Source organism: Adiantum capillus-veneris, chromosome 11 (assembly GCF_014529385.1).
Source record: "Adiantum capillus-veneris isolate H3 chromosome 11, ASM1452938v2, whole genome shotgun sequence".
NCBI classification, from domain to species: Eukaryota; Viridiplantae; Streptophyta; class Polypodiopsida; order Polypodiales; family Pteridaceae; genus Adiantum; species Adiantum capillus-veneris.
The window spans coordinates 123109852-123123464 of NC_140941.1; the positions used below are offsets into that span (position 1 = coordinate 123109852).

General features: G+C 46.9%; 1 protein-coding gene across 1 annotated transcript in view; it reads right to left on the minus strand.

Moving 5' to 3' along the window:
• Nucleotides 1-11812: 11812 nt before the first annotated feature.
• The window catches only part of LOC147447945 (cell division cycle protein 48 homolog), a 37594-nt gene continuing 35793 nt past the window's right edge, over nucleotides 11813-13613 (minus strand). Inside the window, exons 8-9 of the mRNA XM_086523845.1 lie at nucleotides 12513-12872; nucleotides 11813-12384 (exon numbers count right to left, since the gene is read on the minus strand). Of these exons, the coding sequence (XP_086379971.1) occupies nucleotides 12091-12384; nucleotides 12513-12872 (654 nt within the window). The 3' untranslated portion in view covers nucleotides 11813-12090. The remainder of the gene's footprint in view (nucleotides 12385-12512; nucleotides 12873-13613) is intronic.

Genomic DNA, 13613 nt, shown 5'->3' on the forward strand with positions numbered 1-13613 from the left:
TCAGCTCAACAACGCCAAAAAGGAAACTCTGTTGTTTTGAAGTAGAGGTGAGATAAGCGGATCTACTATGTATATTTTTTCCTACATGTCCAGGGACAGAAGTGAGATAGCGTGCCTAACACAAATAAATGCTAGCAATTAGATTGCTTACTGGATATAGGTCAGAACCAAGTGAATTGTTCAACTGTGTCAGATAGGCACTGGCTGAAGCACCCCATCGTGGTAAAAACGCAACCTCCAAAGGATGTCAAAATCCCCAAGCCATAATTGTGATGCGATGGGCATGGACAGCCTGGATGTAGCCATTGCTGAAGAGTCAACGAGGTAGTCTTCTGTAATCTCCTGCGTAAACAAGAACGCTAACATCCCATTGCATGCCCACTCTCCAATTCTTGCATATCTCTTGCACTACTCGTTGAAATGGAAGTCGTGGGATGGCCGGTTGCATGTGTCTTTTGATCCTTTGCAGCTCCTGTAAGATGCATCTATGCCCCTCGTATATGTGTCTTCTTGCTTGAGCATGCAAGGAATCACCTGTCACTCTTCTAGACATGGCCTTTTTGCCAGCCATCTCTACAAACAACATAATTAAAAACTACACCACATTATGTGAGTGAATGTCCATTTCACCCAAGGGGCTCCAAGCGAAAAACACAAATGCAAGAATGATGGTCAGTACCAAGAGAAGAAGAGCACCAAACATAGTTCTCCCACCCTCATTGGTCTTGGTAATAACCTCACAAATTAGAACTACACAAAAGTATAATAGCATACTTGTGCACGGTGTGTAGAGATCTGCATCAATAAAGCGAGGCAGAAGAGGATGCAAAAAGAGCGACAGGAGCACTAGAAAGAGGATGTGAAAAGAGGGTTGGAAGCACAAGCGTTGCAGATGGGATTCTATTACTTGTCCCTTTACTGTTTTCTCACTGCATGAATGCTCAGCTCGGGCAGGGGTAGAGTTAAAATGCTAGGCGGGGGTAGACTAATGCTCAGAGATGGGAGTAAGTGCCTCTAAACCTTAGAGCATCCACCTCTTTAATGAGCCACATTTCTAATTTGATGGCGGTTGATCAACCATATCGCATGAGAATTTGAGTTCTTTTATTGCATTTACATTGGTTGTCCTTGTGAGCACAACCCATGTGCCTTTTTCGAGTTACAGTTTGGTGTCAGAAATCAATCACCGTTGCAGTCACTATCTCCATCTCCAAATAGGAAAAACAAAATGCCCTTGCCTTTGCCTTTTTTGTGATCTTGCTCTCAGTCACCTCTCGTGATCTTGCTCTCAGCAACCTCCAAAGCTTTGAGTTTGTTACTATCGCGTCACCATCACCCTTGCCTTCGCCTTTTCGTGATCTTGCTCTCAGTAACCTCCAAAGCTCTGAGTGTGTTACCTGCCGCATCACCATCCACCTCGATGCCATTGGATATTGCAAAGACAAACTCTCTCTCTCTCTCTCTCTCTCTCTCTCTCTCTCTCTCTCTCTCTCTCTCTCTCTCTCTCTCTCTCTCTCTCTCTCTCTCTCTCTCTCTCTCTCTCTATGTGTGTGTGTGTGTGTGTGTGTGTGTGTGTGTGGGGGGCTCTCTCTGGCTCGCTCTCTTCTGCATGTGTGTTTCACCTATGTTCGCATCAAATCCACTACATCACGGGGTTAGAGCACAAGGGAAACAACACTTCAAGGGAGATTAGTCATTAGGGTTAGAAAGCTCAAGTGAACTGCCCAATGTGATCCCATTATTTAGTTTGGCTTTTAGGTATTTATTTTACATATTTGTCAAAGTCTTGAGTAGGGCAGTTTACTAAGGTTCCTATATAGGCAACCCCTTGCCTCCATTGTATACACATTTAGTTATTCATTGCCAAGGTTGATTGGTTCATGAGACTCTCTCTCTCTCTCTCTCTCTCTCTCTCTCTCTCTCTCTCTCTCTCTCTCTCTCTCTCTCTCTCTCTCTCTCTCTCTCTCTCTCTCTCTCTCTCTCTCTCTCCCCTGTTGGCTTCTACACTTTCGCATCATTGACTTTGACATGGTATCAAAGATTGGTGTAGCTCGGGTATCGAAGAAGCCCTTGGCGTGGAGGAGCAGCCAAGAGAAGAGAAGCCTTGAGGAGTTTCCCCCCTTGCTGGTTGTCGAAATCACTTGCAGCCCATAGCATTTTAAAACACTGGGCATTTTGCTCCTTCACTGGCACCGTTGTTCCATGCATTTTAAAACTCAGCCCCCTGCGACACTATTTCTCACCCCCTTGTTCCACTGCGTGCATTTTGAAACGTTGTGCCCTACTACAGCACCCACTAGGTGAACTTTCCCTTGTGCGACGACAACCAAGCACCTAGCATTTTGAAACGCAGGTGGCCTAGCACCTTGGCGACGCTTCCTCCCCTATCCTCCCCTTGCGTTATGAAACGCCAACTGTGACCCCCCTTCTCAATTGTGTTTTGAGACGCTACTGCCTCCCAGCACCACCTCTGTTGACTGCGTTTTGAAACGTTATGAGCTTCAAGGTGAGCACTCCTTGGGTAGTGGTTGCACTTGCTGACAACCGACCCTGCGGCAAGGTGAGGTGACAACAAAAGTTGAAGAGAGAGCTTGCAGAGGGTGCAAAGCAGCTTCGGATTAGTGCAACGGACTGGATCGGCATCTTGTACCGGCTCGGAAAGAGACAGGGAGAGTGGAACTTAAGAGAGGGTTTTATACCCAATCATTGAAGCATTTTGGGAATGCCAGTGGAGTGAAATTTCTTGGGATTAATACAATGACCCTTGGAGTGCGAGAAGGAGTACAGTTTCCACTTCTTGCAACTCCAAAATGCCCCCCCCCCGGAGCTCGAGCCCTTGACGACATCGACCAAACTCGACCAAAAGCTATGGATAACTGATCATCAACCATCCAATTTGTGGTCTATGCACAGCATAGTTGTCAAGGAACCCGACAAATTGTTTGGCTCCAGTTTGTGAAGTCAAAAGCAAATGGAGGAGTTCGCTAGAGGACAGCGGCAAAGATCAATTGGACAAGGATGGTAGTACCAGTACTCATTTAGTTGCCTTGGTACCCACGAGGTACGATCACAGTTGTGATAAATGTGACTTTATGCTTTGTTTGGCTCGGGAATTTGAAGCCAAAGGCAAAAGCAGGAACTCACAGGAAGACAAGGACAAAGGCAAGCTAGACAGAGATTACGATAAAGGTTTGGCAGAGGAGATTGACATGGCACACGTGGCGATGGCCACAGTGGCCTCGACGCCAGATTTCTAGTCAAATGACAGGTGTCACCACTAGCTTCAGGAAGAGAGAGTCTTGTGAGTGGCAGAGAGGGGCAAGCAATGCTCCCTAAAATTCGTTTGGACCCTTGTGTTGGAGTTCCAAGTTATCGGTGTTTGGACCCGTAATTAGGAGTTCAATGCACATGCATCTGGCAAGGAACCAATCAAACGTCTAAACTCTATGGATGGGTGCACCAATCCATTGTTGTTGGTCAGATTATGGACAGGATGTATTCCAACAGTTCATTATCTTGGAGTTTTATATTTTGGACGTGATATGTTCACAGTTCACAAATGGGGATTATTGGACGTAGTGTGGTCTACAGTTCAAAGTTTCTACAAAGGAAACTGATGATCAAGATGGCATTACTTTCAGGTACAAAGTTGAGGAGAGCAACACTGAGGTGTATCCAGTTGGTGGCCACTTCTGGGGTGTCCATGGTAGCTTCTTCATAGACTTGGTCTCACTATTGATGTCCACTATGAGCTGCAAAGAGGGTGTTAGAGTTTTGGCATCTCAAGTGAACTGTCCAATGTGATCCCGTTATTTAGTTTGGCTTTTAGGTATTTATTTTACTTATTTGTCAAAGTCTTGGGTAGGGAAATTTACTGAGGTTGCTATATAAGCAACCCCTTGCCTCCATTGTATACACATTCAGTTATTCATTGACAAAGTTGATTGGTTCAGGAGTCTCTCTCTCTCTCTCTCTCTCTCTCTCTCTCTCTCTCTCTCTCTCTCTCTCTCTCTCTCTCTCTCTCTCTCTCTATGCTTCCGCATCGTCGATTTTGACTCAAGCAGTCAGAATTGATCCTTGTATCATTCCCCATTTTCTTCCTTGTCTCTTTCTAGTGGAAAGCCATTGCAGAAATCTTTCACTTGCAAATGATCTATTGTATGTATCCTTCCTTTTTTGTATACTCCTCTGTATAGCTATAGCAATATCAGAATTGTCTAACTATCTTTTAATCTCTAGTGGTCTTGTTATGTGCCACACTTGTTTGTAAAACCACTGGAACACTTCAAGCAAGCTATTAGCTTTTTGAGCTCCACCATGTCTCAACATAGTGCATGTGACATTTCATTTGAACCCTCTCTCTCTCTCTCTCTCTCTCTCTCTCTCTCTCTCTCTCTCTCTCCCCCCCCCCAATTGCATGGGAAGCGAGCACAAAAGCTCAAAAGACGCATAAAAGCAAGATACAAGGAAACATGAGAGGTGCATCACAATCATTTTGTGAAGTGACTCCACCTATTTTTGTTGGCAACCTATTGAATGAAACAAGATTTAGGGTTGCTAAGCAGAAATTCATATTTTTGCAAAGTTCTACTTCAAACAAAGATGAAGTTCAAGGCACTTTAAACAAAGTCGGAATCAGTAGGGCAGGTTATCGAAAGCTATTCAAACTCATCAACACAAACCTGAAGCAGTCAAGAGTGAAGGGGTCCTTGCTTCCAAATCCATCAATTGTTCAACAGGCCAAGCTCATAATTAATTCTAAGGTCATGGAAATGCTTGGAGAGCCTTTGCGCATCAATGACATATATCGTGGTAAGAAGAAAGACCTCAAGTTTAACGCTTTCAACAATCTGTCCTCTTTGACTTAAGAACTTTGTAGAGGGCTATGATAAAATTCTATGGTCTTCAACATATTGAGGTGAATGCTTGGAGAGCCTTTGCACATCAATGACATATATCGTGGTAAGAAGAAAGACCTCAAGTTTAATGCTTTCAACAATCTGTCCTCTTTGACTTAAGAACTTTGTAGAGGGCTATGATAAAATTCTATGATATTCAACATATTGAGGTGACTGAGCAAACCATTTTTGTCATTAAATTAGATGTGAGTGAAATTGTAAAGGATAGAAAAGTTGTGAGAGTATCAATAACCCCCATGAATAGAGCTCTTCATACCACATGGGGGGGGGGGGGGGGAGGGGGGGGAAAACCTAAAAATTTTAGAGAGAAAAACATGTAGCGTATGAAGTTGCTAAAGAAATTATCTTTTTTTTATGCAGCACATTATCTACAAGTACACTCATTGGTTTGGAAAGAAATATGGAAGCTTATCAATTTGATCTACTCAAGGTATGGAGAAGTCCCATTATCAAGCAAGAACCAAGTGTTTCAAACACACTCATAGCTCGACGACTCGATGCTTGAGGACTAATTGTGGAGATCAAGGTGGCAATTGACAATTCACAATGTGGCTAACAAAGGTACACAAGGAAAGACCAAGATTGAAAGGTAGGGAGAGAGTGGACAAGAAAGCAAACTTAGATGTGATCAAAAGTTGAGCATTTGCACTCGAGTAGATAGGGTATGATGCTCAGACTCTAACTAGCAAGGGATAGTGTGTGCATAAGTGGGGGCACTTTCCATACCTCAACACCATATAAATGGCAAGTCAAAAAACCCTTGGTATACCAAGATCACTATATGGACCAGAGATGCATGGAACATAAAAACCATGCAAGAGAAGAAAAAAACCTCCCACTACAATCCAATGCTACGGCAACTACAATCTGCAAATGAAGGAAAACTATTAGGGTGAAGGGTTGCAAACAAGGCAACCCTGTCAACATCCGTGCACCCACATCACCATGTCCCAAAAACGTTAACCTGCAAAGCATATCCACCATTCCAAAGAGAGAAACATGCAAAACCTACAAGGCAACATGCAATCTCTCTCTCTCTCTCTCTCTCTCTCTCTCTCTCTCTCTCTCTCTCTCTCTCTCTCTCTCTCTCTCTCTCTCTCTCTCTCTCTCACCCCCCCTCGCGCTACCTCTGCAACCCCGCCCCCCCCCTGCGCTGCCCCGCCCCGCCTCGCGCTGCCTCTGCAACCCCGCCACGCTGCCCCGCCCCCCTCTGCTCGCGTGCCGTCCCTGCTCCCCACTCCCCACCGAGTTGCCCCGGCAGTCCCACCTCTCCCCCCCCCCCCCCCCCCCCCCCCCCCCTCTCTCTCTCTCTCTCTCTCTCTCTCTCTCTCTCTCTCTCTCGCTCTCGTCTGTTCTCTATCGCCGCCCCTCCCTTGCCATACCTCCTCACGCTCCCCACCCGCCCATCCTCTGCGGACGGCGATCAAGAATGAGGAAGCTGAACGATAAAGCCGACCCCCTAGAGGATGCCATTCAAAAGTGCAAAGACGAAATGACGAAGATCATTACCAAGATGAACCGCAATCTCTTGGGCACAATAAACATGCTCGAAGGACGCCTGTTGATCCAAGAAAGCAAGATAAGTACGTTAGAAGACCGAGTGACGACTCAAGAGGAAGAGATTGCGTCACTCAAGAAAGATCTCGCCGAAGCACGATCAAGAAACACTGGAAGAGGGCGAACTGCAACCCTCAGTAATCAAAGAAATCAACACGATCAAGGAGCAAGTACGGGCCATCAAAGAGGGAGAAGAGCAACACAAAGAAATGACGACCTCTTGGGTGGATGTTCTTACCAAAACTCAACAGAAGGCGGATGAAGCCGAGAAATGGATCAAGGTGGCCAAGAAAGGAAAAGGCAAGGAGATAACGCCCACGTCCACACCCACTATCATTAATCAGACACTAGAGGAGGAGCAAAGAAGAGGGGTGCGCGCTTTACATGTGAGAATTTGCGGTCTTAAAGACAAAGGCAATGTGGACGAAGAAGTAAAAGAACTCACAGCCTTGATGGGGGTTCATGAGCCGACGCACACAAGGGCATGGAGAGTGGGCAACATAAAGAAAAATGGAAGCAGTGGAGAAACCTCAAAAGAAAGAGCACTCATCCTCCGTTTTCCCTCCATGGAAGCGAAGAAGTCCTTCTTGAAGAAAAGACCAACGCTTAAAGAGACTGGCATCTTTCTCGGGGATGATCTCACCCTCTCGCAGATCGCTCATATGCAGGAAGTAATGCCAGAGATTAGAGCGGTAAGGGGAAAAGGCAAGATTGCCTTTTACCGAGATGGAAAAGTAGTAATACTAGAGCGACGCTCCACATGACGGTGCGAGATTTATGGGACCACACTCAAAGTGGCTGCCTGGAACTGTAATGGATCTATGCGTCTTGATGTGGGTGCTTTTGAGGATAGCTTTACTGGAAGAGACATCATCTTTTACTCTGAGACACACCAGGCCCCTGGGCAATCCATGCCTCACATTAGTGGATACAGATGGGAGACAGCTTACAAATAGGAGACACGCTCAGAGCACAGAGGGCGGGGATCGGGGGGAGTGGTAGTGTTATTTAGAGAGGATCTGCAGCCACTGATACATATAGCCCGCAGGGATGAGCAGGCTAGGTACATGTGGGTGAGATTGAAAGCAGAAACAGGCAGATATCTCAACCTAGCTATCTGCTACTTTCCCCCGAGTACATCAGTTTATGCATCACCCAGAGGACAGTCCCCTTTCTCTATTTTGGATGACGACATATGGGAGTTCTCTAGGGATGGTGACATTATCATCCTAGGGGACTTCAATGCTAGCACTGCCCATCACCAGGCAGTGTTTTATGATACCTCAGAGAAGATGCTTAGAGAGCTAGATGTAGTAGAGACGGGCCTGTCCAGACTATCACACGATGTGGAATATACATATACTGAGTATGGGTGACACTTGATAGACATGGGCACCGCACATGGATTGGCCATCTTGAACGGCCTATAGAGATTTCTTGCTGCGGGAGGTTTTACATGCTTCCCACACAGACATGGAGCCAGCACAGTGGACTATGTCATGGCACAGCCGAATCTCATCTCTAGTATCCAGGATCTCACAGTTGGGCCCAGACCGGTCGGGGTGGTAGTGGATCATGCTTTGGTGTCGATGACCATCTCCTTCCAGTTCAGTGTAGCACACAGGCCACAGGTAGCAGCCCCTACTCGCTACACATTCACACGAGAGACGGATTTTGTATACATGGACGGAATCTACAGACGCCTATGCACTGAGGACTCGAGGCGACCTCTGGAGGAGCTAACTACTATACTGACACAGACATTACATGATACAACAGCAAAAGCATACCCACACACCCAAGCCTGGACAGAACCGCCGATCAGGGAGCATGCCTCAGAACAGCTGGTACGATGAGGAGTGCCGCCAGATTAGAGCCAGACTTCAAAGGGAGATGGATGCTTTGGGGAGAGGTCACTCACAGACAGTCACACAGATTGACTTCCGATGCCTGGTGCGGCGAAAGAAGAGGGCTTTTTTGGCTCAACTCGAACAGGATTTATATCAGCTATTCTTGAGTCAGGACTCGCGTGAGGCGTGCCAGCTCTTTCATGAGCAGCCCCCCCCCCTGCTATATCCTCCACACAGACCTGGGGTCCGTACGCATCATCTTTGTACACAGTACTTGGACAGCCGCCCCTCCCCAACCCCACCGATCCATGCCCACACACGTGTTTTTTTCACCGTTCAGATGGTGAAGAAAGCTATTGACGGGATGAGGACTGGGAGAGCATATGATCATGATGGCTTAGTCGTTGAGCATTTCATGCATGCCAAAGACCTACTAGCAGAGCTTCTAGCAGTTATGTTTAACCGTGCCATGTGTGAGGGCCTACCAGACACTTGGAGCCTATCTACGATCGTACCTATCTTCAAGTCAGGAGACCCCATGGAGCCTGGGAATTATCGCACTATTATGATTGGGCACACACTGGCACAATTGTATGCATCCATTCTTGAGCAACAGCTGAGTAGATGGGCAGAGAGGGAAGGAATGTGTGCAACTAGGCAGGCAGGGTTCAGGAGAGGCTTCTCTACTCTTGACCATATCTTGACACTCAGGGCCATCATCGAGGAAGGCAGATCTCATGGGAGACGGATCTATTGTAGCTTTGTGGACTTCCGCAAAGCTTTTGACACAATACCCAGAGCTAGATTGATGCGCAGATTACAGGAAATGGGAGTACCCACAGAGCTCATTTGGGGGATCATGGCATTGTACAGATCAGTAGTAGGGCATGTACGCACCCCAAAGGGACTTTCTACACCGGTTCACTCCACTATTGGGGTGAAGCAGGGCTACCCGCTCTCTCCTACTCTTTTCGGTATGTATGTGGATGAGGTTTGTAACTACATTGAGAGCGATGGGGATAGAGGTGCACAGTTGGCAGGGACATGGATTCCACTTTTGTTATATGCTGATGATATAGTGTTGATCTCCGAATCCCCAAAGGGAATGCAACGTCAATTGGATGCTTTACATACGTTTGCCAACAAAAGTGGTCTATCTGTCAACCTTGGTAAAACCAAGGTTATGGTGTTTAATACCACCCCACAGTGGATCAGGAGGTTAGCACCTACATTCACATACGGCCAGGAGACTATGGAGTACACAGATGCTTACACTTACCTTGGAGTGGTTTTTAGCGGACCTGCATTCTCACTCAAAAGAGCAACAGAGACCAGACTGACTAGAGCCCACGCAGCATTGGGTAGATTGGAGAAGATGTGTTCGCAGGTTCAGTTTCAAGAGCCTCAGACGAAGCTCTGGCTCTTTGACACTTTGGTGGCTTCAACATTGCTCTATGGAGCTGAGATATGGGGACCTTCATTGGATCACCGCGGGAGGCCGGTTCGCACAGACGGATGGGGGAACATGGAGAAACCTCTCGTCTCTATGATCTCGCGGCTCATTAGAGCCAAGGCATCAATACCACGGGCCATTATCCGAGCAAAGCTAGCGGCCCCCCCACTAGTGGTGGAGGCACTCACCAGATCAGTCTCCTTCATAAACCGCACATGGGAACTTCCTAGAGACAGATATGCTCACATAGCACTTGAGTCCTCTCGAAAGTTAGCCATACAAGGAGATACAACATGCTGGTATGCATCATGGTTTCAGGCGCATGGGTTCAGCATAGACAGGCTACCACCATTCCAGTAGTCACTAGATGCACCATCTCTCTCTTACACAGTCAGAGATCACCAAGCTCATCCGCCAAGACCTGACCCAGCTAGACACCAGGAGGACATGGATACAACCAGCACAAGAACTAGACACCAGGAGGACATGGATACAACCAGCACAGGAACTGGGCACGAAGATGGCTTTCTACAGAGACCACCTTCTCCAACTTACGAAAGATGGTTTTGTGACGAGACCCAGATACATGGATACCCACTTGTCTCATGGGATACGATGTGCTATTGGCCAATTACACACATCTTCTCACCAGCTGCGGATTGAGACTAGGAGATACAGCGAAATACCAGCAGAGGCAAGGACATGCCCCTTGTGTGACATGGAACCTACGAGACAGAGCGCATTATACATGTTGCTGCCCCGTCTACTACGAGATACGAGGCCGCTTTCATTGCTTGTTTAGAGAGGGTTTTGGACCACTCTCAAGAGTCATGGGATACGAAGATCAGAGATGCCTGGGTTTGTTCTTGCTCGAGCTGCGCAGACACAGAGATAGCCTGATGAATGGCGAGTCAAAGACGGATCACAGACTTCTTCATAGCAGACACGGGACAACCACAAGAGCCACTCCCACAACAAAGCTCCCCCTCGTCTCACACCAGAGACACACTGATTGACCGAACGATTGAACTGGGAAAATCCACGCACCCACGACTGCGGAGGACTACACAACATCGACGGAGGCTACGTCAAAAGATTCGGGACATGCTGACCAATCATGCACGACACTCGACCAAACTGCTAAGCATGGAGGAAATTGATGAGATTCGCCAACGACCGATGCTAGATCTCTTGTGATTCAACTATCCCAAAAAGCCACCCATTTTTGCTGAGTTTTTTGCTTAGTTCACATGAACCAATCTAGGATCCGACACTACATATCTTTGTTTTGTACTGTTGTTATGTTATTTTGCTATCTGACTTTGCATCAGATCCACCACCTTGTAACTTTCTGGACTCATAGGTCACTATGGCCTTTTGAAGTCGTTAATATAACATTTCATTTCTCTCTCTCTCTCTCTCTCTCTCTCTCTCTCTCTCTCTCTCTCATGCACAGGCACAGGCACAGGCACAGGCACATTTAATTACTCTCAAAACATATTACTCTCTCAAAACATAGAAGTACTGGAAAGCATGACTTGAATTATCCCTCAGCAGCTCAAGGGACTCCTAGGCAGACCTTCAAAGATTAGTAGAACTCGACATCGTCGTAGCTCACATCATCAACATAATCACCATCGTAGCTCTTGGAGATCACATCAACATATTTAACATCGCCACATCCAGCCCATCATTGAGAGGCATACAGCGACTCCTCCAAGGTTTTCGACAAAAGAGGAGATTGACACCATGATGCAGCGGCCCATGAAAGAGTTTCTGTGAGCCTACTATCAGGGGCGCCGCTGAGATTAACAGGCTTTGGCAAACAGGCCACCAGCTACCTCTCCTGGTTCACTACATTGTAGCTTTCATTATCTTCATCTTCTGCGTTTGTATTTCCTATACGGGACATCTGGATCATGTTGCAATGATGTAATTTTCTGGTCTTCTAGGCTTTTGCAGAGATAAATAAACACGTCTCTCTCTCTCTCTCTCTCTCTCTCTCTCTCTCTCTCTCTCAAACATAATACATGTGGCTTGTAATTCAAAAATTATAAAAGCGTTTGGGCAGGAATAAATAAGTGGGGTTGCCACAACTCCAGGCAACTTCAAAAGTCCTAGAGCCCTGGGCCTTCCCTGGATGGGAAAAAAAGCTTTACAGCAGAGAACCAAGCACCCAGCTTTCCATTTAAATAGAGAATTGCCCTTGCCCCTTCCAGCCATAATCAATGAAAAAACTGCATTTCAAAAGATTTTGAGACCCATCCAGCCATAAATAATCCATTTGTGAGTTATATGTACAACATGCACACTAATTGTATAAATCGTCGTCATCGTCAGCTCCTGCTGCCTGGGCCAAGGTGCTTGCACCTGTAGTATCAGCAGCAGGACGATCTGGAAAGCGGAACTCGGAGCCAAAACCTCGAGATTGCTGAAGAGTTTGGGCAAAGGCTTGATATTTGCGGATATCGGCATCACTAACACTGCGGCGCGCAAACTTCATCGATTCCTCAAAATGTGCTGCCTTAATCTCAGCAACCTCATCTATTTCATCCTCTTCCATGGCTTCAGGGTTCTCGCCTTGCCTTCTCTCACGTTCAATGTCCTATAGAGAAAGATAACACAACGGCATTGGTGCAATGCAGTAAGACCAAAACAATAGATTGATCTGTAACCGCAAAGAAAGAGCAATCTATAGTAATAACGAACAAAGAGTTCTATTTAAGCTTTTACCTTCTCAATATTTTCCCTGATTGCATACTTGCAAGCTCGTTGACAGATTTCTGTGATGTCAGCCCCACTGAACCCTTGAGTATGATGGGCCAAGACATTCAAATCTACATCCTTTGCAACCGGAGATTTTCGGAGACAAGCTTGGAATATCTTCAGCCGAGATGCCTCATCTGGTAAAGGAATGTAAATCAATTGATCAAGGCGGCCAGGACGAAGTAAGGCTGGATCGATAATATCAGGCCTATTTGTGGCTCCAATAATAAACACTGTCTTCTTGGCAGACATCCCATCCATTTCAGTAAGAAGCTGATTCAAGACCCTGTCCGCTGCACCTCCAGCATCCCCAACACTGCTTCCACGCTGCAATAAGAGTGCAGATCTCTCTCTTCTCTCTCTCTCTCTCTCTCTCTCTCTCTCTCAATCTCAAAATCACTCTCAAAATCCCATCCCAAGAAGCCTCTACTCTACCATCACCATTGCCCTCTCTCTCTCTCTCTCTCTCTCTCTCTCTCTCTCTCTCTCTCTCTCTCTCTCTCTCTCTCTCTCTCTCCACGCAGGTGTAACAACAGCAGCGCAGCACTGCAGCTCAATCAGCCTTGCTGTTGCTCTCTCTCTGCTGACGGGCTCACGCAGGTGTAACAACAGTAGCGCAGCACTGCAGCTCAATCAGCCTCGTTGTTGCTGCAGCGCAGCACTACAGAATAGGGCAGTTCGGCAGTTCGGCAGCAGCAGGTGCAACTGCAGGAGAACGCGCAGGCGCAGCAGCAGGGGGGCGTGTAGGTGCAACAGCAGAGGGGCGCGCAGGTGCAGCAGCAACAGCAAGACGACCAGCGCGAGCTGCTGTCACCTGCGTGTGAACTCACCTCAGCACGCGAAACCTGCAAGTTGCTGCCGCGACCTGTTCTTTCACCCAGGGCTGCACTCCACCTGCTTTCTAGATTCGCTGGCTGTTGCCGCGAGCCTTTTACACAGCCTGTCAGCTACAAGGTTACTGGTTCTGCAATTTTCTCAAAGGCATAGCATTTCCAGAATTTCCAGAATTGCCTCTCTCTCAGCAGACAGATTTTCAGCTATATTATGTATGCATAATTGAGGACAAAA